The sequence below is a fragment of the Sus scrofa genome, chromosome 5 (assembly GCF_054392235.1).
Source record: "Sus scrofa isolate SSC_HxYL_T2T_F1_AM1 chromosome 5, Sscrofa_HxYL_maternal_Yorkshire_Landrace_v2.0, whole genome shotgun sequence".
NCBI lineage: Eukaryota > Metazoa > Chordata > Mammalia > Artiodactyla > Suidae > Sus > Sus scrofa.
In genome coordinates, this window is record NC_139387.1 from 4,323,600 (window position 1) to 4,339,542 (window position 15,943).

General features: G+C 55.7%; 1 protein-coding gene across 4 annotated transcripts in view; it reads left to right on the top strand.

Moving 5' to 3' along the window:
* PHF21B (PHD finger protein 21B) overlaps positions 1-15,943 on the top strand; it is a 96,010-nt gene that overhangs the window by 58,458 nt on the left and 21,609 nt on the right. For all 4 annotated transcript variants that reach the window (XR_014845368.1, XM_021091398.2, XM_085024977.1 and 1 more), the window contains 3 exons: positions 6,003-6,095; positions 9,019-9,369; positions 12,371-12,511. Coding sequence is in view for 3 of the 4 variants with exons in the window: in XM_021091398.2 (XP_020947057.2) it covers positions 6,003-6,095; positions 9,019-9,369; positions 12,371-12,511 (585 nt within the window). In the remaining variant the exon portion in view is untranslated. The remainder of the gene's footprint in view (positions 1-6,002; positions 6,096-9,018; positions 9,370-12,370; positions 12,512-15,943) is intronic.

Sequence of the window (15,943 nt, forward strand, 5' to 3'; positions counted from 1 at the left end):
GGCCGGGGCTGGGAGGGGGCCCTGGTGTTCCGGGAGGAAACCTACAGTTCAGAAGCCACGCGGCAGAGGGACCCTGCTCAGCAGCCTGTTTGTTGCAAACTCTGCCCAAAAGCCTGGGCCTTTGGGCTTTGAGCCAGGGAGTCATCTGGTCACGTGGCACAAGGGGCGCCCCCACCCACCCACTGTAAGGTGCCCCGTGAAGAGCTCTCGGGCGCCCCGCAGCCCAGGCAGCGGTATAAATGCCAGTGGTCAGGTTGGGTTGGAGTTCACGGAGCAGGTGAACGCTCTTTGTTCTGTCAGCATCTGCAGGCGTCCAGCATTTTCCTCGTGGCAGGTCGTCTGTCTTGGTGACTGAGTATTTGAGAACGAGGTCAAAGCAACGCTCCTGGGCTCCAGGGTCTTTCGCCGGACCCACCCTGACCTGGCAGGCTCTGCCTCTCCAGCACCCTCCCCCACCCCTCCTCCCGTGGTCCCCTCCTTCCCCTCCCTGATGGTCGGTTTCTAAGGTGTGTGGGCGGAAGTCGCCAGGGTCCCATGCCAGCAGAGAGGGCTGAACACCAACCTGGAATGAAGGCTTAGCATCACTGGCTCCCTCAGGACGCACAGACACAGAGCCAAAGAGGTACCGGAGAGGGATCTCTACGAAACACACAGGACGCATGTGCCCACGTGGATGCTGGAGAATGAAGTAGCTGATGCAGTAACACACTGCGAAAGTGACACACGGCAGCCCTGTCACCTTTCCACACAGAGACACACGACTGGCAACACACGCAGACGGCACACACCCCTTGTCTGGAGGGCTTGTTTGGGGATCTTAGCAGGAAGAGAGTTACCAGGAAAGCCGCTTCATGCCTGTTTTCTGGCTCCTACAGGTGTCGGGCGTGGATTTGCCCTGGTGGTCCCAGAGCCCCAGAATCTTCTTCACTCCCCCAGGGGACCCCACAGCTCCACCCACTGATAGAGTGTCATGCCTCCTGTCTTTCCATCTCCACCCAGCCTCTGATCCCTTTAAATGAGCTTGCGTTTTCTGGGATTTTCTATAAATCATACAATAATCTGTCCTCCCTGTTTTTTTGGTTTGGCTCCCTTCATTCAGCAGAATTATTTTGAGAGTCATCCATGTGGTATCTGTGGCTTGTTCCTTTTTTATTGCTGAGTAATATTCCACTGGGTGACTTTGTGACTGTTTGGTCTATCTGTGGACCTGCTGATGAACGCTTGGCCGTTTCCAGTTTGGGCGATCATGGCTAGAGCTCCTGTGAACAGTCACGGGCAAGCCTCCGGATGGACATGAGCTTTCCTTTCTCTTGAGTGATACCTATGAGTTGAATGTTTTAGTCGGCACTGCTATGACAAAAACACTATCAACCCAGTGGGGCTTTAACAGCAGCCAGGAGTTCCCGTCGTGGCTCAGTGGTTAACGAATCCGACTGGGAACCATGAGGTTGCGGGTTCGATCCCTGGCCTTGCTCAGTGGGTTAAGGATCCAGCGTTGCTGTGAGCTGTGGTGTAGGTCGCAGATGTGGCTCAGATCCTGTGTTGCCTTGGCTGTGATGTAGGCCGGTGGCTACAGCTCCAATTGGACCCCTAGTCTGGGAACCTCCGTATGCCGCAGGTGTGGCCCTAGAAAGACAAAAAAAAAAAAACCCCAAACAGCAGCCGTTTACTTTTCGCAGTTCTGGAGCCTGGGACGTCTAAGATCAGGGTGCTGGCCGTGCGAGCGCGTGTCGCGATTTGATGACGGACGATCTCTTCGTCCATTCGGGCTGCTGTCACAAGAGACCGCAGACTGGACGGCTTCTTGTAAACGGAAGTGTGTGGTTCCCAGGTCTGGACGCTGGGAGCTGGCGGGCAGGGCACCGACACGGTCAGGTGAGGGCTCTCCTGGCTGCAGATCTCGTGTTGTATTTTGCATGGGGGCGGGGCCAGGAACGCTGCCGCCTCTTTTATAGGCACTGATGGCATTTATTTCCTCAAGGTCCCACCCTCCTGGCTTAAGCACCCTCCCTGCGGCCCCGCCTGCTGACACCACCTCACTGAGCAGTGAGGCTTCGGCAAGTGAGCCCAGACATTATCACTGCGTCCTCGCCCCTGGTGGGTGATGGGGAGGCAGGAAGCCCTCCGTGAGTCTCCTTGTGAGGGCGCTGACCCCATCACGACGGCCCCACCCTCATGACGTCATCACCCCCCAAGGCTCCCTCTCCAAATTCCATGACATTGGGGTTGAGTTTCAGCATGCGAGTGTTGGGGGCACATCCGCCTTCAGTCCGTAGCAGTAAATGTACGTTTAACATTTTATGGAACGGCCAAGGTATTCCAGCGTGTTTGGGCCACTTTCCGTTCCCAAGAAGAGCGAGCCCACCTCACCGCCTCCGGACTTGGTCGGCCTCTTTCGGGGGGAGCCGTGTGAACGGGTGTGTGGTGGCATCTTACTGGGGTTTGGTTGCATTTCTCTAATAACGAATGCTGTTTAGGATCTTTTCATTTGTGTATTTGCCATGAGCGCATCTTCTTGAGTGAAGTATCTGTTCAGATCGCTGTTTAATTGGGTTGTTTGTTTTCTGATTATTGGGATGTGAGGGTTCTTTTATATATTCTGGGTACAAGTCTTTTATCAGATCAGTGATTTACATGTGTGTTTTCTCAGTCTGGGGCTCACATTTTCATTCTCTTAATTCTGTCTTTCCAATTTCAGGCGTTTTTAATTTTTTGAAGTCTTGTCTATTAGTTTGTTCGTTTTTGAATAAATCCTCACATTTATTTTAATTTAAATTTTTGTTATTAATTTGTTTTCATATGGATTATGCTTTTGTGCCTAAGACCCTGCGCCCAACCTGCACCCCTAAAGATTTTCTCCTGTGTTTTCTTCTAGAAGTTTACAGTTTTAGCTTTTCCATTTAGATCCCTGATCCACTGAGTGGTGGTTTTTTTAAATATGTGAGAGGTACGGATGGAAGTTATGCGGTTTTCTTTGCTTGTTTTGTTTTTTTGTTTGTTTTTTTTTAAATATCTAGGACAATTTTATTTATTTATTTATTTATTTATTTATTTTAATTATTATTATTTTTGTCTTTTTAGCTATTTCTTGGGCCGCTCCCTCAGCATATGGAGGTTCCCAGGCTAGGGGTCGAATTGGAGCTGTAGCCACCGGCCTACGCCAGAGCCACAGCAACGCGGGATCCGAGCCGCGTCTGCAACCTACACCACAGCTCACGGCAACGCCGGATCGTTAACCCACTGAGCAAGGGCAGGGACCGAACCCGCCACCTCATGGTTCCTAGTCGGACTCGTTAACCACTGCGCCATGACGGGAACTCCTGTTTTTTTGTTTTTTGATGTTATGGCTTCATCCACAGCATATGGAAGTTCCCACACCAGGGATCAGATCCGATCCACAGTTGCGACCTACGCCAAAGAAACAGCAATGCTGGATCCTTTAACCCACTGCATCAGGCCAGGGATTGAATCCAAACCTCCACAGCAAGCCAAGCTGCTGCAGTCAGATTCTTTTTATTTATTTATTTATTTATTTATTTATTTATTTTTGTCTTTTTGTCTCTTTAGGGCCACACCCGAGGCATATGGAGGTTCGCAGGCTAGGGGTCGAACTGGAGCTGCAGCCGCCGGCCTACACCAGAGCCACAGCAACGCCAGATCCAAGCCGCGTCTGCGATCTACACCACAGCTTATGGCCACACTGGATCCTTAACCCACTGAGCGAGGCCAGGGATCGAATTCTCGTCCTCTTGGGTACCAGTCGGGTTCGTTAACTGCTGAGACACCACAGGAACTCATGCAATCGGATTCTGAACCCACTAAGCCACAGCAGGAACTCCTGTTTGATTTTAATATATAGGGTATCTGTCTGTTCCAACACCATTTGTGAAATGACCGTCCTTTCTTCACTAAATTAATAGACTTTGCAGTCGTTGCTGACAAATCAGTGGACAACATTCGTGTGAGTCTCTTTTTGGACTCTGTTTGGTTCTGTTGACCTATTTGTATAATTTGTCTATGCCACGCTGTGTTGATGGCTATAGCTTTATACTAGGTCTTGAAGTTGGGAAGAATAAATCACTCGTTTTGTTTGTTGGATGTTGTCTTTGTTTGTTTCAAGTGGTTTTAGCTATTCTGGGTCCTTTGCACTTTCCATACGCATTTTGAAAGGACCTTGTCCGTTTCTACCCTTTTGGGAGTAGATTTTGATGGAGGGTGTAGTGAAGCTATGGATTGATCAGGGCAGGCAAGTAACATCTCCCTAATACTGAGGAGTTCCCGCTGTGGTGTGTGGGTTGATGATCCGCTTGTCTCTGGGGAGGTGCTGGTTCAGTTTCTCTCAGCAGCTTCTGAAATTGCTCAGTGTACAACTCTTATACGACTGTTGTCATATTTACCCCTAAGAATTCCTTATTTCTTGGTGCTCTCGCAGGTGGCAGGTCACCATTTTTAAAACTTCTACATGTTGGCGCTAGTACGTGGAAATACAGTTGCTTTTTGTATATTGAACTTGTACCCTTCAGCCTCGTTAAACTTATTTGTTTAATTTGTTCATTCTAACAGCGTAAAATTTTCCACATCAACGATACGGCCATCTGCAGAGACAGTGTCACTTCTTCTTCCTCCTGTGGGAGCCTTTCATTTCTTTTTCTTGCCTTATTGCACTGGCTAGGACTTCTAGTCCAGTGGGGCTGAGGACTCGTAAGAGAGAACCTCCCTGCCTTGTTCCTGATCTCAGCAGAAAAGGAGTTGTCTTCCATCATTAAATGTGAGGTAGCTGTGCGTTTTTCAGAGACGCCTTTTATCAGGTTAAGGACGTTACTTTCTATTCCTAGTTTGCTGACATGTTTTTATCAGGAATAGATGGATGTTGGATTTGGCTCAGGGCTTTCTCTGCATCTGATGAGATAACCCTAGCATCTTTTTCTGACCCATGTCACATTAGTCTAGCCTTCCTGGGATAAGTTCAGCTTGTTTGGAATGTATTATCCTTCTTATTATTGTTGGGATTGAGTCACGGACACTTGGCAAAGAATTTTGGCATCTATGTTCACGAGAGCATCTGGCCACTGGTCACTGGCGGTTTGGCTGGCTCCGAGTGACGGATGCCTCTGCCCACCAGGCGGACTCCTGGAGTACAAATGTGTTGTGTGGAACTGCCCCTTCATCAGCTGTGGGTAGTGGTGCTTCCCAGAAAAGGGGCCATAACACATCCTCTGTATCTGTGTGGCCCTGGAGTCCCTGGGAGGTGTCATCTCCCATCCCCCCACCCTAAATATCCACCCTGCTGCGGGTGTGGCCGTCCTGGCCTGTGCGTGCTGGAGAGAGCCTGGACTCGGAGGCTGAGGTTTGAGGGTGTGTCAGGGTGAGCCCTGGTCTCTGCCCTGCTGAGCAGCCCGGTGGAGACCTGCATCGCGGGCCCCCAACAGTCCTGCCTTTAACACTTCCTGTCCATTGATCCGTATTTTCAGACCCTGTCCTGCAGAAATGCTTGTGATGTGGAAATGGCTTTATCCGCAGAGATGTGAATGGCAGCGCTGCTTGTTCATTGGAAAAGGACGGGACTAAAACCCACATTTCTGGGAGGATGGGATTGGCTGAGGAACCGCCGTGGTGTCTGCTGCCTGAAAGACTCCACAGCCACTGGAAGAGTGCTTTATGCAGATGGTCGTGACATGGGGAAATCTCACATGTGCCCTTAAGTACAAGTAGAAAAACGGGTTACACAATTCAGTGTTCAGCTGTGGAGAAAACATACTTAGAAGGAAGCTGAGGCCAAACAAAGGGTGAATGTTTTCTGGGGGTGCCATTTGTTTCCTGGGGGTGCCCTTCTTTTTCTTCCTCTAGCTTCCAAAATTTCTTGCATGGTATGTGTTACGTTTGTGATGAAAAAAACTCAGAATGAAGAGAAGGGGAGCAGCGTCCACGGTCCCCAGGGCACACCCTGGGTGCCAGCTGGGGGGGGCATGTGGGTCCCAGTGCCACCCTCCTCTGTCTTGCAGGCTTTGGGAACCATCACTGCAGTGCCTGTCACGGGTCCTCAGGTCAGCTCCTTGCAGAGGTTGGCTGGGCAAGGAGCGGCAGTGCTACCTCAGGTAAGCAGCCTGAGGGTGGGCTTTGTTTCTGTCTGTCTGCGCCCAGTCCTTGGGGCTGAGGTTTCCAGAGGGCAGTGAGCTGGGCGCGACCCGCGTGGGGGTCCCTCCCTTCTCCTGCCCCCTCTGTCTGTCCTGAAGAGATTTTTGGATCAGACTCAGAGTGTTTCACAGAGTGAAGAATTGCGAGATCAATTTAATGGGTTATGACCAGTTTTTTGTTTTTTTTTTTAATGGAGTAAACCAGGCTGGACTAGAAGAGAGGAGGTCAAGACACGTCATCAGCATATTCCTTCATCAGCAGTTTGTTTCTGGGCTGGGTCACGATGTAATGGAGATTTTAAGTCTGGGTCCCGGCCAGAAAAGCGTGAGAAAGCGGGGGCAAGAGGATGCGTTTCGGGAGACCCCAGACGCAGGCTGGGTGCCCTGGGTCCTGTCCTGACTGGCCTGCCCCTTTTGGACAAGTCGCCTGGCGTCTTCACCTTCCTGAGCCGAGTCTCCTCCGTGGGGACCGGACCAGGGGGCACAGAGCCTTTGGAGCAGTGCCTGGCCTCAAGCAGATGCCTGCTGGTTGTCGCCCAGTGCCCAGCTTTGTGGGCCACCTGCCGCTAAGCCACCCGGGATGCCACCTGCACAGGTGGTGAGGGCTGCTGCCTGTCCGCGGCCCTCTTGTCCTCGTGGCAGCCTCGCTGAATCTCCACTTGGACCGAATTCGACAGGGTCCTGCCCCCAGGAAGCCCAGAGCCCAGGAGGGGTTCAGACAAGCAGTCAGACGCTTTGAACTCGGGTGGTTGGGCTGTGTCTGAAGGATCTGCAGGGAAGGGCCGTGAGAGCTCCGAGGAGGCCCATAGCCTGCCTAGCGGTCAGGGAGGGCTTCCTGGAGGAGGTGGTGCTGGAAGCAGGCCTCAGAGGGTGGGAAGTCTTGGCAGTGCCAGGGGAGCCAGACCCCAGGGAATGAGCATCCTGGAAGTGGAACACAAGGACACAGGGGTGAGAAAGGGAGGCAAGCGACACGGGGAGGCCAGAACCGCAGGCTTCGCAGCCCTGGAAGGGCGGTGGGAGCAGGCGCAGAGCTGGCGAGGCAGCAGCAGCTTTTCGGAGGCCTTGGATGCTGAGCTGTGGAGTGAGCTTTGCCTGCCTGTGACTTGATGGCAGCTGGGAGCCATGGAAGGCTTTTGAGCAAAAGGGAGGGTCAGGATGGGGGCCGGGGAAAGGCTTCCGATCAGGTCAGAGCTGTTTCCCTCGTTCCCACTCCCACCTGCCTCCCTCGGTTGTAAAAGTCCAAGTCCCCCCCACACACAAGACACACACACAACACACACCCAGCACACATGCACACACCACACCACACACACACACACACACAACCCACACATAACATGCACAACATACAGTACACACAACACACGTGCTCACATAGCATGCAGCACACAACACAAATACAACATACAGCACGTGCAACCTAACCCATACGCAACACACACGCATACACAGCAACAGAACACACACAGCGACACGATGCACAACACACATGCACAGACAAGATACCGCACTCACAACACACACATATACACAGCAACATACCGCACACGGCAATACCACACATGTGCACAGACAACATACAGCAACACAACACACACATACACAGCAATACAGCACACGTGCACAGACAACACACACAGCACATGGCACACACAACACACACAACTTACACACACTGTCGCTGTCACCCCCCAGCCTCTGCACCCGCCCTGCTCCTTCCCCTCCCCCTGCTGCTCCCGGGCTTCTGTCCGTGTTTCGCCCCTGCCATCCCCCTCCCAGCAAATGTCCAGACCTGCCGGGCTTGGTGAGCTGCCAGGGGGTCCACTCAGGCCAGAAGCTGCCCAGTGCTCACCTGCTTGGCTGCCGGCTGCTGCCGTCACAGGAAGCAGCCACATGGGAGCAGAACCAGCAGCCTCGGTGGGAACCGACCACAGGCCCAGAGGAGGGGGCGCGCGTCACGGGCGGGGAGGACCGGGCCTGGCCGTGCACGGCTCTGGGTGGCAGGGGTGAAAGGTCCTGAGCTCCGGGGTCTCCCGGATGTGTTTTCTCTGGGTCAGAGGCCCACCCGTTTGAGCCAAACCTTGAGCCCCCGGCCGAGCTGATGCCGAGCTGAGCGCTGCCATCTGGGCCCGGCTGACCCCCGTTGAAAGTCCGATCGATGGATTGTTAGCCGTGTGGACCAGGGCCGGTGGTCGTACCCCGAATGACGGGGGCGGCCCCCAGAGCACAGGACGGAGCCCCTGGGACGTGAGCGCAGATCACAGCTGGGGTCTTCGCTGGCTGCCTCTCGCCCCGCCTGCGGCCAGGACCAGAGGGAACCTTCCACACTCAGTATCTGTTTGTGTGGGGCTCTGAGCCTGGCTCCACAGACCAGAGGTGCCAAGGACAGAGCGGGCGGGACAGGGCCGTCCACCCCCAGCCCGGCCATCCACAGGGCAGGTGCCAGGCCTTCAGCCCGGCCTCTGCGACGCCCCTGATGGCGGGGAAGTCGTGCCTGTGCTTAGAGGGCAGGTCTGCTTGGCTGCGGGCCCACTGTGGCGGGAGAAGGGAGGGCCACCCAAGTGGAGACCAGCTCCGGGGTGGCCCTGGCGAGACGCCTGCCTAACGGGGGCCATGTGGCACTGGCACGGAAACCACCCCAGACCTCCCCTTCCGCTGTGGCCGCTGGTGACCAGACGCCCCTGGCCAGGCAGGGCACAGCCCGGGACGCAGGCAGCCTTGGTGGGTCCATGGGCGCTCCGCTGCCCGGCCCTCACCTCTCACGTGGGAGTCTCTGGGCGGGGTCGTGTCCGTGCCGTGCCTGGACTCGTCCCCAGTCCGGCTCTGCTCATGTCACCTCGTCTGTGTGCCTGTCTGACCCCGCGCCGCTGCCTCCCTTCCCCAGGTTAGGCCAAAGACTCTGATTCCAGACAGCCTCCCCGTCACCCCCGGCCGGGACCGGCCCCCCAAGCAGCCCCCGACCTTCCAGAAGGCCACCGTGGTCAGTATCAAGAACCCCAGCCCGGCCCTCCCCACTGCCAACAACACCGTGAGCCATGTGCCAACGCCCGGCAGCCAGCCCCAGGCCCTCGCCGAGCCCGCCGCCATCACCTCGCCGCTGAGCAGCGCCGGGGTGGCCTATGCCATCATCTCCACCGCCCCCAGCCATGCCGCCGCCATCGCCCCCAGCACCGCCGTGTCGGCGGTCAGCGACAGCATCAAAGTCCAGCCCCTCCTCATCAGTGCCGACAACCAGGTGAGCGCGTGCCCGCGGGCAGGTGGGCCCACGCGCCCGGGGGGCAGGCGTCGGGAGGGGTCGGGTGAAGGAGGCCCAGGCAGAGCGCGTGACCAGCTGGCAGAACCGTCAGGCGGCCCAGCGAATGGCTGGAGTGGGAACCGAGGCGGGAAGGAACAGAGCGTGAATGAGCCGTCGGGGAATCGGCCCGGGCGGAGGAGTGGGGAGGGTCCCGCTGCCCGGATGGCAGGAGTGGCGCCTGACGGAGGGCCGAGCGAGCGAGTCAAGGTGGGAGGACCGAGGTGGGACTCGGGAGCTACAAGCGAATGAACGGGGAGCGAAAGGACACGTGGCTGAGCGAGTGGACACAGTCGGGAAAGTGCGATCCCTCGGTGCCTGAGCGACTTCATTCCTCAGAACAATTCATTAGCCGATGAAACGTGTGGCCGAGGGCACGGCGGGCCCGTGCCTGGTCTCTGCGGGTGGAGGGAGGTGGTCAGGGGCTTTTTGGCCCCTGGGTGACTGCATGGAAATCGTCATGACTTCCTGCCAAGATTTCAAACTAAAACCAAGATCCTCTCCGGTTCCACGCCCAGCTCCCCGGCGATTGCGTGGTGCACTTGGGGCTGCGTAGCAGGTGCTGTTGCCTCTCTTTGGCTTCTTTTCCTCCGTGTCCAATTCAGGGTCCACCAGGCTGCCTGTCCCTTGCCTATGGCCAGTGTCCCTTCCACTTTCCAGCCCGAGTGGCAGCCACTTCCACGCAGCTCTGTGGTACTGCACGCGGTGTATTTCTGGGAGGGTGCTTTTGGGCCCACCCACTTCCAGACGGGACGGCATCCCCAGGGATTCTCCAGGCCCAAAGGGTCATCACCAGCCAGAGTCAGGTGGCAAGTTCCAGTGAGGAAACTCACACCCCAGACGGCGCCTGGTCCAGAGAGGGAGCGTAGCAGACGTTTGTTGGATGAGCGTACGTGTTTCACTGCAACCTCACTGGCACTCAGTGTTGGCATTTTAAAACACTTTTTGCTCATTTAGTCGGTGCAAACAGATGTTAGTTTTGGTTTTGTTCTGGGTTTTTTTGTTTTTTGTTTTTTGTTTGTTTGGTTGGTTGGGTTTTTTTTTTTTGCCTTCTTTAGGGCTGTACCCACAGCATTTGGAGGTTCCCAAGCGAGGGGTTGAATTGCAGCTGAAGCTGCCGGCCTACACCACAGCCACAGCAACGCGAGATCTGAGCCATGTCTGATCTACACCACAGCTCACGGCACCGCTGGATCCGTAACCCACTGAGCAGGGCCAGGGATCAAACCCTCGTCCTCATGCCTAGTAGTTGGGTTCAATACCCCTGAGCCATAACAGGAACTTCCCAGATGCTGATGTTTGAAAATTGAATTGTTTTGGTTAGTGTTGGGCTTGAAGGGTTCCCTGTATTTTTCAAGAGTCTTATCTCCTTCATTTGAGAACTTTTTTTGCCCTTTTTTTCTGCTGGGGATCTTAGTGGTTTTTTTCCCATGAATATAAAAAGGGAGCTTTTTTTTATTCCATCCAGAGAATTCTGGGGCTTCAAAATTCCGATAAGAAGAACAGACTACTTTCCCTCAAGCCAGCAGAAAAATGGGATGCATTTTCTTTTTGTGCTTAAGAGCTTCAAATTCGCAAGTCACACACACAAAAAGTCTGCTACAAGGGTCTAAAAAAATTTTTTTGGACTTCCCATTGTGGTTCAGCAGTTAAAAAACCCAACTAGCATCCATGAGGATGCAGGTTTGATCCCTGGCCTCACTCAGTGGGTTAAGGATCTGGCGTTGCTGTGAGCTGTAGTGTAGGTCACAGACATGGCTTGGATCCTGTGTTGCCTTGGCTGTGGTATAGGCCGGCAGCTACAGCTCTGATTAGACCCCTAGCCTGGGAACTTCCATATGCCACGGGCACAGGCCTAAAAAAAAAAAAAAGAACCCGACTAAGTAACCATGAGGACGTGGGTTTGATCCCTGGCCTCGCTCAGTGGGTTAAGGATCCAGCGTTGCTGTGACTATGACATAGGCCAGCAGCTATAGCTACGATTTGACCCCTAGGGAACCTCCATATGCCACAATGCAGCCCTAAAAAGACCCCCAAAATTTTTTTTTCTCTTCACAAGTCACTACGTTTTTAGGAGGGAAAAACAAATTCAAGTTACTCCTGGCTGAGGCCAGACCAGGGCTGCTCCTGGTGGATTCCTTTGCTTAGATTCTTTCCCCATTCGTTGTCCAAAAGAATAGATGCAGTAGTCGAGCCACGGATGGAGGAGACCCCAGCCCACGGAGAGGCCGGGTGGCAGAGGTCAGGCTTCAGTGTCTCAGCTTTCAGACCCTTCAGTCCGTCCAGCCAGTGATTCCTGAACCCCGGGAGGGCACTGGAGTGGGGCTGCTGTGTGTGCTGCTGAGCGGGGTCGAGGTTCCCTCCCCTCTCCATCCCCCAGGATTGGCAGGGCCCCTCCGAGTCAGCAAATCGGGACCTCCTGGCTCCCACCTGCCTGATCCCTAAGCCAGGTTTGAACACCTCAGACACAGTGGCCTGGGTTGTGGGGAGGAGGTGGCAGAGTGGCTGTCGGGGGCGGGGGGATCAGGCGAAGCAGCCAGACAGACCCAGGAAGGGTCCCTGCCCCTCTGCCCCCTTAATACCATGGCGTCAGGCAGGGAGCAGGTCTGAGCTCAGTTTACCTGCATTTGATGCATCTTGAGTCTTTGCCGCCTGAACGTTCACTGCCACCTGGAGGTGCATGTTGCCAAGGTGTTAACTGATGAAGCAGCTGAGGCTCAGAGATGGGAAGTGACCTCCCCAAGGCCACACGGCTGGGAGACAGTCGCACAGGATTGGACCCAGGTCCGATTTCGATTCTTGGGCAGACCGACCTGGCAGTGTAAGGCCTGCACCACCAAGGGGTGGGAGAGGCGGGGGCGAGCCTCCTCGGTCCTCTCGGGCCCCGCCCCTCAAGCTCCGCCCCCTCAAGCTCCGCCCCCTCACCGCCCCGCCCGTCTCCCAGGTCATCATCCTTCAGCCTCAAGTGCAGACGCAGCCTGAGAGCACGGCGGAGTCGCGGCCGCCCACGGAGGAGCCATCTCAGGGAGCTCAGGCCACCAAAAAGAAGACGGAAGACCGGCCCCCAAGCCAGGAGAACCCCGAGGTGGGTGGCGTGGTCTGGGGGCGGCTTTAGGATATGGCTCTGCAGGGGCACAGCCACCGGGAGCAGTGGGAGTTGGGGGGGCAGGGTTGGGAGGGGGGACTCGCCCAGCAAGTCGAGGTCTCAGCCGCCTTGTGTCACGGATTTACTCCCTGAGTGGCCGTGTGGGGCAGTGGTTGACACCGATCCTAGACCCAGAGGCTGCCTGGATCTGCACACCCGCTCGCTGCCCATTTCTGACCGTGTGACTGGGGGTGGGGGTGGGGGCCGAGCCCGTTCCTTTCCTCATCTGTGAGCTGCCTGGGCTGAACCTTCCTGGCAATGATGTTGGGAGCATTTCATGAGTCTGTGTCTGCTGAGGCCCTAAAGAGTGGGGTCCGCGAGCCCAGCTGTCCCCTCCATCTCTGCGTCATCAGGACCCTCCGTCCACGGGACAGCGCTGTTCTTGGCAGCCTGTGGCTCTGAAGTTGTCTGGCTCCTCTCTCTGCCCCACTGGTCACTAAACATCTGTAGGTGGCACAGCAGGACCCTGAACGCCTTAAAAGCCAGCTCTGTGTTGGACCTCTGGTTCCTGCTTGAATCCTCTGCCGCCCTGGGCCAAAACCCACCGTCTGGGCCTTTTTCCATGTGACTCTGTCTGCCAGCGCCCCTCTTCTCTAGCAACGGGTCTATCTTACGAGATTCCCTTTAGAAACCTCCTCCAGGCAGCCTTCCCTGAGCACCTGCCCCCAGCTGGCAGAAGAGATCCCTCTGCGCTCCCCGAACGCCTCTGATTCTGTTGGTGAGAGTGTTGCCGTCCAGAGAAGTCCTTCACCCACAGCTCCGTCCATTCACTCGTCAGCTCCACACAGGCTCTGCTGAGGTGGGGACACGGAGACCGGGCAGGTGTCCTTCGTCTTGGCCTTGGGGAAGCTCGCTCCTACTGGCAGACACAGGCGCGGCCACTAAGACTTGAACTTGGGTTAGGAAGCCGTCAGGTGTCATCAGAGAATTACAGATTCTGAGCTGTGAGCGATGTGGGGAGAAGCCGAGAGCCGAGTTTCCACGGGGAAAGACCGTGGAAGGCCTCGCGGGGGAGGGGCCCTCACGGGGTTGGGGCAGCAGGTGGGGCTCCAGTAGACGGGCAAGAGGCAGGAGGGTGGCGAGTCAGCCAGAGGGCAGTGCCTGGGAGAGGGCGCAGCATGCCCAGGAAAGTCAGCTGGTCCGTCCAGACCATGGGAAGCGTGTGTGCCGGAGAATTTCTGGGCATGGCATTAAAGATAGACGACTGGAGGGTATCCTGGAAGACCGGAAGCAGAATGCCACGGTGAAACTTTATTCTTTAATTTTTTTTTTTTTTTATGGCCGCACCTGCAGCATGTAGAAGTGCTCAGGCCAGGGGTCCAACCGGAGCTGCAGCTGCCGGCCTACGCTACAGCCACAGCAACGCCAGATCTGAGCTGCATCTGCGACCTACACTGCAGCTTTTGGCAACACTGGATCCTTAACCCACTGAGCAGGGCCAGGGATTGAACCCATGGACACTGTGTCAGAGTCACTCTATTTATTTTGTCTTTTGTCTTTTTAGGGCCACACCCACAGCACGTGGAAGTTCCCAAGCTAGGGGTTGAATCGGAGCTATGGCCGCCGGCCTGCACCACAGCCACAGCAACGCCAGATTTGAGCCACTTCTGCAACCTACACCACAGCTGACAGCAACGCCAGATCCTTAACCCACTGAGCAGGGCCAGGGATTGAACCCTCATCCTCATGCCTCCTAGTTGGGTTCGTTAACCACTGAGCCACAAAGGGAACTCCTGCGTCAGATTTTTAACCCACTGAGCCATGACGGAAACTCCAGAACTTTATTCCTTGGGTAGTGGGGAGCCATGGAATATCTCTGAGCAGGAGGGTGGCGTGGTGGTCGTCCTCTGGCACGTCCAGAAAGCCCACTGGGGGTTCGGAGACTGGACCCCTCCCCGAGGCTGAAACCAGTCTCCTCTGTGACCTCAGCCTCAGTTTTGTCTCAGGAAAGACCGTCAGTTCCATTCGGCTGCAATGTTTGAGTACCTGCTGTATACGGGATCAGGCCAGGGCCCAGCTCGCAGCTCGAGCTCCCACAAGTGTCCCCCCACCCCCACCCCGGGCCTCCCATGGGGTTTGCTGCATTCTCAACATTCAGGAAGGTTTTCTGGGTGGATTCTTTTTGTTCTTACAAAGTCTATCTTAGTCAATTATTGTGCATTTATACAATTAGGATAATTACAGCTAACTACATAATGAGTGTAAATACGTGTAATGACTTAAATAGAACTTGCAATTACAACACATCCTGATATAAAAATCCTTATTAACGTTGTCTTTGAAGAGGGCTGGGAGCAGGCGTGCTCCACAGACATGGCTTCCTGGCGCCCTTTGAACCTGTTGGTGGAGGATCTAAGTCAAGATCCTTCCTTTAAAAAAAAAAAAAAAAGGAAGAAAAGAAAAGGAGTTCCCGTTGCAGCTCAGCAGGTTAAGGACCTGACTTGGTCTCTGTGAGGATGCGGGTTTGATCCCTGGCCTTGCCCAGTGGGTTAAGGATCTGGTGTTGCCACAAGCTGCAGCGTAGATCGCAGATGCAGCTCGGGTCCAGTGTGGCTGTGGCTGTGGTGCAGGCCGGCAGCTGCAGCTCCAATTCAACCCCTAGCTTGGAAACTTCCGTGTGCCGCAGGTGTGGCCCTGAAAAGAAAAAAGAAAAAAGATCCCCTGAAGCCAGAGCAGCAGCTGCCCAGAAACGTCACCAGACAAGCCCTGGGGGAGCGCAGGGGCCTTGGTCTCAGCATGGACCAGGGGAAAAGAGACACTGACTGGTGTTTGTAAGGCTCTGTGCAGTGGCTTGCAGAGCAGTGGCTGGCTGGGTCCCAGGGCTCTCACGCACCCTCCACACGGCACCTTCCAAGCCCCGGCCACCTGTGAGAGGAGCGGGGATGTCACATGAAGTGACGGAGTCCACCCAAGGCATCGAAGGGACGCGGGGCCGCAACCCCCTTCTCTGCCGATGGAGCCTCCCTCGCTCACGCTCCCTCTCCCCTCTCCGCGTCCTCCCAGCAGCTGCGCCAAGCGCCGGGCGGGAATTACCATGTTCACATCACAGACGAGGAGGCAGCTCCAAGGCCAGCAGTGGGGACCTAGCCCAGGCAGAACCCGGGCCCCGGCTCCTTCCTGTCGCAAGGCCCCCTGGCTTCTTCACGACAGAGCCTGGCCGTCTCAGTGTGACTCGTTATCCTGGCCACCCTCGGGTTAGCGTGAGCCCCTGGGAGGGGCAGCCAGCGCAGAGCTCCAGACACACCCGCGCCCCGGCCGCCTCCCTGGGCAGGACCCGAGCAGACGGACGCTCCTTCCCTCCGTGCCACCCCTGCTGCCACCGCCCCTTCTGGCCCTGCCCTCCCCCCTTTGGGGTGGTTCTTTCCTGTGTGT